This window comes from Cololabis saira, chromosome 11, assembly GCF_033807715.1.
Source record: "Cololabis saira isolate AMF1-May2022 chromosome 11, fColSai1.1, whole genome shotgun sequence".
NCBI lineage: Eukaryota > Metazoa > Chordata > Actinopteri > Beloniformes > Belonidae > Cololabis > Cololabis saira.
Window position 1 is genome coordinate 27,881,566 of NC_084597.1, and position 9,657 is coordinate 27,891,222.

The following is a 9,657-nucleotide window of genomic DNA, read 5'->3' on the forward strand; positions in this document are numbered from 1 at the left end:
AGCCAATCACATTGGCCATGTGGTTGGAGGGAGTGGGGGGTTGAGGACTCAGAACAACCCTTTGTGTACATCTACATTAATGACACATTGACATGTTTTATTTATTTTGATTATTATCATTAATTATTATTATTATTTATATTTTGTAAAGTGGGGAGTCAAGATCATTAAGAGGATCAATTTGATAATCATTGGATATTGTTTAAGATGTCCCAGCTGTCCATGCTAATTCTATGCCCTTGAGATAACTGATAGAAGCTGCCATTGTCACATAGTAAATCATAAAAGAAAACAGACCTGGGACACAAAGAGGTACTTGTTTAATTTATGTAATCTTTATTCACCTAAATTGGGGGAACAGACCACCCCTGGCATTCCCATGTAAAGAGATGTCATGACAAACACGTCCAACCAAACGAGAAGGTGGATAGGTTTCCAGTCCATACATAAAATACATTTATTTACTATATACTGAAGAACCAGCATCCTTTAGTCCCACACAGCATCCATCTGTGCTATGAAATATAGAGATAACATCTATGGAGGGATTTATTTACTGTATGTGTGAGAGAAGGGGTTGGCAAATTGGGTTTAGCTTATAGAAAGGAAGATTGGTGGTGATGGGGAGCGGCGTCGAGTCATGCCTGCAGTGCCTCCCCCATGTCTACATGATCCCACAGGAGGACAAGGGGTTGGCGATCTGGCAGGTGCAGGCTGACTGGCAGTATTGACGCACAGTCTGGTAGCAGCTGCGGTCGGCCTCCCCACCCCACTGCACAGGCCCGTTAGGATCAGAGGGCAAGCGGCTCAGAATGCTGGTGTTGATGGCCAGAGCAGCCAGACCGTAGTCAGTGAACAGCACCGTCTCACGCCGGCATGTGGGGCAGGAGATGAACTTGTACTTGGGACAGGACTCATAGAGGATCTGCAGGCACTCCTCACACACCGAGTGCAGGCAGGAGAGAATACGTGGGCGCTTTCCGGCGAAGTTGTAAGTGTGACCACAGGTGGGGCAGTCCAGGGGCTCGCAGGGCATGACGGGCCCTGAGGAGGAGGAAGAAGAAGTGGATGAGGACGTGGAAGAGGAACGCAGCACATACTGATTGACTATGACGTCATCCATCTTGTAGTGGAACTGGTGGTAGCAGATTTCGTGGGCACTGGCTTTGCGCTGCGCCAGGAAGCTCTGCTCCCTGCGCATCACGGGGGCCGGAGGGGACACCATCGGCCTCGGCGGCCCTGCTTTGTCCAGTGTCAGGTCACTGCAAGCCTGGTTGACGATGATTTCACCTTCACCGCCACCGTCCCATGCCACTCTGGGTGGCGGGGCATAGCATGGCTGGGTGACGGGCACAGGGCACTCTCTGGGAAACTTTTCCGACTGAATGATCTTGACGGTGTCCATGGGGATGGTGATGGGCTGACGCCTGAGACAGGACATTCACACACTTATGGAGATATAAGAGAGAAGAACTGTGTCTCTGATCAGGGACGGACACCCCGCCCGGTTGTGCACAAGTGGAAGAAGATTAGACTCCTTTGTTGAAGTCAGCCATTGCAGGGCACATGGGGACGGATGATTCCCTCCATGTTTGCTTCAAAGATCTCCTCAGGCAGGTGCTCTTGTCAGCCTGAGTCTTTATGAGGGGGAGACTTAATGAAGAGCTCAGCCAGAGTAACACAATTTTGGGCTAATTGTTACGTAAACAGTTCTTTTTGTAGTCCCTAGAAAGTGTTGACTCCTTGAATGTAGGCTTTTCTAGCAATGCAGATGTCCTTACGATGTCTCTGATGGTTATTCACAGAGCTCACAGAGATCTGTAAAACTTTAGCACAAATATGTGTTCATGTTCAGTTAACTACATTTTACAGGAACAAATATTCACATATATACAAAACCTCTATAGGTTGGGGGATGTCTGCACTCACCGAGTTTAATTTCACCAACGACCGCTTAGCTTCCTGTTTATAACTGTGGTTTAGTTATATATACTTCAGTGTATGAAAAAGAAAGAATAACCTTCAGTCTTAATACTCTCAGTCCAGCTTGGGCAGGAGACTTTGTGTGACCTCTTTCCTTGAGTATGCTGATAAGAAGGAGGGAGGAGGTCTTGTTTGAAAGCAGTTGGAATCACTCCTTCACACTCCTAAGCTCCTTGAATTCCTCAAAGTTGGGAGTGAATAGTTTTTTCTTCAAAACTAAGCAGAAAATGTGATAAGAGACAAATGTCTTTGTGCTCCTCAGTATCCCATAACGTGCTTCACGATATCTTTGAGTTCTTTGGTCCAACTACCTGTGAAAAGAGAAACAAAATGTTATCGTTGATTTTGATACAGGGAAGAATTGCATTTTTACTTTCTCTTTGCATTGATAAAATGTTAACTCTACTTTAAAAGGGTAATTAACTGTGATTGAGCTCTATCTGCATAAAGATCAGTTTCCTTGTGTTTTATCTGATTGTAAAAAATGCTGGGGTTGATTCCATGGGGGAGAAAAGCTTAGCTCCATTTCCTTTGGCATCTTGGCAGCGGTGTCTTTTCATATACTGAGGTAATCATCTTGTTGCCAATTACTGTGGGGCAAGACACAGCAAGCGTGCATTTCCTTTGACAAAATAAAACCAATATAGCACTGATAAATAAACTCAGCACACCCAATCTTCATCTGAAATATGTGTGTCTCTAAATGCAGTTTCCAGATCAGGTCTTATTGTTATATGTCATGTGGAGAAAATTGACCAAAAAGCAAGTTTTGCAGTGAGTAACCTTTGGCCTGAATACAATTGGAGGGTTAATGTATAATACCAGAATGGTGAACTTGGGAACCCAGGACACTGGGAAAAAACAAATGTGGCTGCTCATATTTCCCTTGTTTCTTCTCATAGAGTGTGTGAAAACTAAAGCATAGCTATCAGCTGTTTCTTACTTTAATCAATACCACTGTGGTTCTGCTGTAAAAAGAAAACAACTTGAAATTCAACTATTTTAATTTCCTTCTGGAAGAGAATCGAAGAAAACACCAAAAGGTGTTGGAATTATTGTCAGAAACTCCTGGTTAGTTTTTCAAAAAAAGGTGGCATACATAGTAAAGACAAAAGCATTTTATAATTTTTTTTATAAATCCCAAACTCTGGATTGAAAATGACATGATTTGACTTTCCTTTGGCTACAACATGCTATCAAACTTTTCATTCGTTATTGTCTGTGGGAGCTTTTTGAAATTCTGACTTACAGAATAAACACAAAATATTGAATTTCAAACACATTTTCAAACCTTTAAAAAAAACATGTAATTATACTTTACATAAGACAAACATTCATGCAAATGTGTTTCATAAAAAGAGTCCATATTGGTGATAAGAGCAGGTGATTGTGACACAGATGGTCTCACCATTCTTCCTACTCTTGTAAACATTCAGTCATCTTGCTTCATTTGTTTGAATCTAACGCGTAGGAACATGTTACAATCTGCAGGGTTTGTGTCATGCAGTGTGTGGGTTTGTGAAAAGGGAACAAGTGCACAGATGACATTTTTAACATGACCAAAACAAATGCTGCCAAATAGTTGAAGAGGGAGGATGACACATCGTTCATTCTCTGCTTGGCTGTCGACAGTGATGATTCATTAAAGAGTGAATAAAAAACAAAAAAAACTGAGCAGAGGCTGAGCAGAGGAGCTGACCTACTTGCTGAGGAAGAGAAACGAAGAAGGGGGAGCAAAAAAACACGATAGGGAGCTCAGCTCAGCACAGGTCCTGACTGCTATTTATGGTTTGTTTATCTGTGCACCTCTTAGTGGCTTCCTGCCCCCTCACTTCTGTTGAAGAGTCACATTTAATGAGAAAGATGCTCCTTTTCTTGTCAGGTAGAACTGCTTTGCTCATCTGACGCAGTGAGCCATATCGAGGAAGTTTTCATTTATTTAGCATTAATTTATTAAAACATCACTGGTCAGTTTGCCTTCTCATCAAATTGTTCCAGCCATCAGGATGTGACAGCACTAGAAATTAGCAACCTAAACATGATCATGGTGAATCTTTACAGGATATTCTATAAAGTAATTCTATATGGCAGAAGAAATTCTGGTGTCATAATCATACATAAAGTATCAATACCAATATCAATATCAACTAGAAAATTTCAGGAAATTTTGATATGGGAATGCCCTACTGCCCATTCGTCCCCTCTCGCTGCTTTGGTTTGGGGCTGTAGTGTTTGTGGTCGGGGTGGTTTTATGTCAGTTTGAGGTGTTTACGGTTGTATTGCATTAATTCCTGTGCTCCCAATAGCTATTAATGGGGCGCGCTTTTTGCCGTGTAGCGTCCCCACGGTAACGCTTTTGACTGAGAAAAGTAATGCCCATCAAGGCACGATGGAGAAGCATCCAACGATGTGTGCCGTGCATGGGTGCACGTTCCTGTTCAGGCTACGTTAACGGATAGGTTTTTTTTCCACCATGGTAAAAAAAAACATCCGAATGAATGGGGCCATTTGGCATGGATTTCACATTAAACTTTCCTTATATCACAGCTTCATGAAATTTTAATATGGTGAAGTCCACAGCGTGCCGAGTCGGGGAACATTTGTATGATGTCTCTAGCATAATCTGTTGCCTAGCAACAGAGTCAAACGGAGAAAAAAAAAAAAAAAATGAAAGGTCAATATCGCAAAAACTTTAAAAACTGGCATAATGAGGTTCTATGGTCTGGACATCTCTTCACCATCCCTGACATATATATATATACACTCGGTCCTCTCGGGCCGAGTGTTTGAAAGTTTGAACGATGTCTCTACGATAAAGTTCGGCCGAGCAATAAGCGTCCGAATTTTCGCCTTATTTTTTGCTTTTTGGCAACTAGCGTTGCCACGGTAACCCCTATTACCGGACGAAAAAAGAGTGCGGAATAAGAATAGGAAAAGGGAAACCTTTTCTGTATACCATTATATCGCCTTCATTTTCATGTTTTTCCTCATTTTTTCGGGCGTGTTTTATTTTTTGGGGATTTTTTTTTCCACATCAGAGCGGGGTCATGCTGTACACCGGCTGGTGAGACGTGGGACTTTTGCGACTTTAGCTTGTTAGCAAAATGCTAGCAACATTGCCTTTTGGGCCATTCTGGACAATTGCAATATGGTCATGCCATTACTTGGCATGCCCATGATAATGGTTTTGGACACATCTACCCAAAAAAGTCACCAATGGAGGCTGGGCAACTGCCTTTGCAAATTAGATTTTTACATTTTTCACATCACTTGTCAGTGGTTTTAATATCTGTGATATAATTTATTAAAACTCCACAACTTCATGTGGGCTTTGAAAACATGTCAGATCCTTTATAATGTTGTGTTTTCCTTCGACTTAAACCATTTTTATTACAATTTAAATTGCATGGTGTCAAGGTAAGATTTTTTTTTTTAATCTGTTCTGAGTTTCAGCAAAAACCTAATAAAAACTTGAAGTTACAGTATGTTTTGAATCTTGGCTTAACCAGCTGAGACCAGGATCAAAACATGGGACGAAGCTTACTGACAGTATGTGTTGACGATGTTGATATCAATGCAATTTAATATTGTGCTAAAATAAAACCCCTTCTCATATGAAAACACACCCTTTGACCCTGAAGGCCCATCCGCGTCCATTCCCTCATCAGTGACTACTGATCTGTTTGCATGGATATATGATACTGGGTAGAGATTGTAATGGTATTGTTTCATAATGTAACTGCACATTTAAGAATTTTTATATACACGATTCACAAACAAATTGAGGAAACCTGAAGCACATTTCTTTATATGCTCATTTAAAGATACATTTTTTTTGTCATTTATAAGCTTGGAAATGTCAAGTTGAGGCTAAGAAAAGGAATCAAAAAGAAAAACAACAGAAAAAAAAAGTAATTCATTCATGGAATCTTCGAGTGGATCAAGGAGTTTGTAAAAATATATCTATCTGATAGCAGCATGGGTTGAGTTTATAAAGCATCTAGGCTGTGTGAGGAGCCTTTGAGCCTAGGGGAGATGAAGCAGCTAAAATTACCGTCTAATTTGGTGACAGTACTATGACAAGGGCTGATAACTGATGCAGGCTGGGTGCTGATGGGCCAGCTTTGGCGCAGGCTCTTCGTGATGGACGAAGCCCGCTCCAGTTATGTGAGGAGCCCATGGTCCACCCAGCCACCATATTAAGACAGTGTGAACTGCTGCGGCTCTCTTGACCTTGTGTTTGTGTGTGTATGTGTGCCTGTGTGTACATAACTTCCAGCAGAGGACTTATTACACTAATGAAATCATGGCAGGCATTTGACCTCGTCATCAACAACCAAAAGGAGGAAGAGGAGAGCTGACCACAGAGATGTCAGTGGAGTCAGCAGCAAATTCCTCATACCATTAAACACACACAGAGCTGCTTTGGCATTTTAGAGCCACACCAGCACACACACTAGAACGGTCTCACCCCCAGACAACTCCCCATCACGTACAGAGCACCACCCTTTACATTCCTGCGGACAAACCAGTGAACTTATGACAGGCTGGTATAAGAAACTGAAATCCTTTTTTTTATTATTTTTTTTTATTATTATTTCTCTACCATATGATAAAAATGAGACACACACAGGAAACATTCCTGTGATATCAAATTCCTATCATGTTCTTTCATGTGCGTATGTAAATACACGTGCATCTCTGCCCTGGACAACACGACCAAAACTGGATGGTGTCCACCTGTGCAGATGGGAGTGCAGGAGAAGGGCAATATGTTCTGAATGACTCATAGAGACTCTGCGCATGTGCATATCTGACTGTCCGTCTCATTTTCTCACTGAGAGTCTGTCCATCTCCCTCCTTACCCTCCACCCCTTTCATCATTCATCTGTCTGTGTGATGGTCTGTACAGAACAGCGGGTGCAGGTCTTTGTGCCCCTATGCAACATGCCAGCAGTATGTCAAGTATGCCAGTTATGTAGCCATCTGAATTCGCGCTCGTGTTTCTCGGCTGGTGAAAAACACAGCGACATCTCTTGTAGGACCTGTGTGGAATATTTGCTGTGTTAATATTGCATAACATGTCATGACCTTAGCGTGAACTAAGGACAAATCCGCAGATTTACTGAATTTTTACTGACTGCAGATTTTCTCTGGAAATGATGGACTTCTGTAAAAACTACATAAATGCAGGGAACTTTACTCATATTGTGCAATTTTAAATGCTCCTCAAAAGCTGCAATCCAGAAATGCAGATGGCACAGGCACCTGTGCACTTCCTTACAATTGTCAGGCATTAGTTTACAGCAAGTTTATGACAAGCTTGTGCCAGTATTTAAATACATCTAGATGCTTTGGATTTAGATCCACCCAATGTTTTCATTGGTGCATCTGCAATATTAATTGTTAATTGTATTACTGCTGACAGAGATGTTTGTGCTTCTTCTGTTGGTCGTGAGTGTGTGGCAAGGTGTTGATTTAAATAATTCAGCCCGCTGACATTCATGGCAGACATCGGCCATTTTGCCACGCAATTCATTACAGCCAAGTGCTCTTTGTTCTCGTCTGTGTAAGTCTCTCAGCAGCAGGCAGAGCTGCACACTATTAGAAAAATGAAAGCAGTAATAACCAGCATCTCTCTTCTGAACACAGAGCTCATATAAGATTTACGAGGTAAAAGCTCGGCGAGCACCCAGCTCCTCAATAACAGCGGTGGCTTGATTGATTAAGGCGACTGACTCAGGCTGTCTCAGCACAGATTTAAAGGTGGACGGCATTGTTTATGTTGTGGTCTCTAGAGGGACTCAAGTGAGAGACAGAAGTGAGATGGCTGAAATAACTGGACTGTGTAACATGCAGCGGCTTCAGCTCGCTGCTCTGCACATGTGGGAGGGGTGCGTTTGGAAGCAGGAGTTATGCAATCGCAGCATGGTGTACCAAGTCCTCTGACTGCAGCACCAAAGTATCGCCAATGTTGAGATGCCTCAATTTTGCTGACAACTACAGAACAGACCGTTCTTACACCGTCCTTTTCATTCCTCCCTCCCCCTGTCCCCATGCTCCACCATTGCAGAGGTTTGTCAAATGTCATGGAGACAGAAAACCCTCGTCCACAACAAAACTCACACATGAGCAGACTCATCATGGTTTCCGCCTCTGTTTATGGTCTGTGCAGACAAGTAGGTGTGCCTCTCTGGGTAGGTGTCTCCATTCACACATCTATGTGTACATGTGACATGACTTACCAAGATGCAACATCCATGCAAATCCCAGCTGTGTCACAAAGCAAGAAGCAAAATATGTCTTTGTCTTGCACTCATAGTGCAAGACAATCACCATCTTCAGCATAAAAAACAGATGCAAAACCATGCCTTATCCTCACCTGTGCCTACGCACTTGTCTTGTTGCAGTCTCTTCGTTTCTCCTGCTTGCTCCTGTTCTTGGTTTCAAAGTTTTCCTATGATGATATAAACCCTTTCGTCTTCTTTATGTCGTGTCAGTGGAAGGATACACTGTCCATTTCATTGTAGAGGCACCAACAACATGGAGGAGAGGTAAGATGGAGGGACCTATTGTAAGGTGGATACATCAGGCTGCTGTCATCGATCTCAGCATCCTTCCTCCTCTTCGTCTCCTCTCTCCACAATCCTCGTCATTCAATTTCTTAAGCTTGCTCCTTGTCTTCTGGGTTGCGTCTGAGCATCTCTCTCTGATATCTCTTCACCATTCCCCGTTTTTTCCCTTCTTCTTCTTGAAAATTATTCAGATTATTCTGTGCAGTGATGTGAGATTCTGATCTATCATAGACTTCCTTCTCTTCCTTGCTTTGCCCTGCCTTGTTCTGGTTCTTAGGTAAACCTCTTTCTTCTCTTTTTCACCCACTCCTCTGCTGTCATCTCTCAGCTGTCGTTCATTCCTGCTTTCTTCTCTGCCGTCTGCTTTAGTCGGTGCACCTCACAGTCACACATGCGCAGTGCTTTCACACATACATGCACACACACGCTCTGTCTCTGCTGTGCTTCTGGCTCCCTCCCATGTGCATGGAGCTCATTTGCTTGCCCGCCCATCCTCTCTCTCTCTCTCTCTCTCTCTCTCTCTCTCTCTCCCTCTCTCACCTCTCTTTTTCTCTTGATCCATTGCTCTCGCTGCAGCACACACTGCAGTGCCTCTGCAGGCGGGATCACGTTTCCTCGTTGCAAGAGAAAATATTTTAGCCAATCAGGATGATATTCCCCACCCCCCATCTAAACACACAAACACACACTCTCACTTAAGCCGTCTGAGATATGACAACTCCATCAGCTATGCTACTTTATATGCATAAATAAGGTTAATCACAAGAGCCAGACAGATAGAATAGCATATGAGGCCGATGAAAGCAACTCAATCTACAGAGTGCATCATATCTGAGATAGGAAAAATACATTCATGTACAAAACCTTGAAGCTTTTATGAATCCAGCTGCTTTGGGAAAGCAGATTCATCCTTTCCACTGACTGCATGCTTGCAGAGGTGGATTCCTCTTAGTGGGGCCCAACGTTTGTGACCAATTAGCAGAGTAAGATACATTTTTATTCACTTTTTTTTGTGAGTATAAACAATTAAATAAAGACTGAGGAGGTTGGGGAGAGAGGAAATTCTGTGGTTTCTATACAACCACACTCAAACTTAAAG

At 42.7% G+C, this 9,657-nt stretch overlaps 1 protein-coding gene across 2 annotated transcripts; it reads right to left on the reverse strand.

Moving 5' to 3' along the window:
- Positions 1-316: 316 nt before the first annotated feature.
- On the reverse strand, positions 317-8,990 carry rnf208 (ring finger protein 208). Of its 2 annotated transcripts, XM_061734275.1 has the most exons (3): positions 8,366-8,990; positions 1,930-2,294; positions 317-1,826 (listed from the first exon to the last, which is right to left on the reverse strand). In XM_061734275.1, the coding sequence occupies exon 3, from the start codon at positions 1,439-1,441 to the stop codon at positions 665-667; it is 777 nt and encodes a 258-aa protein (XP_061590259.1). In that variant the 5' UTR covers positions 1,442-1,826; positions 1,930-2,294; positions 8,366-8,990; the 3' UTR covers positions 317-664. The 2 variants fall into 2 exon arrangements, with proteins under 2 accessions (XP_061590259.1, XP_061590258.1); XM_061734274.1 differs by having other exon boundaries at positions 317-2,294.
- Positions 8,991-9,657: the final 667 nt, after the last annotated feature.

Coding starts and splice junctions, on each gene's coding strand:
- rnf208 (XM_061734275.1), bottom strand. CDS start 1,441: ATGTCCTGTCTCAGGCGTCAGCCCATCACCATCCCCATGGACACCGTC.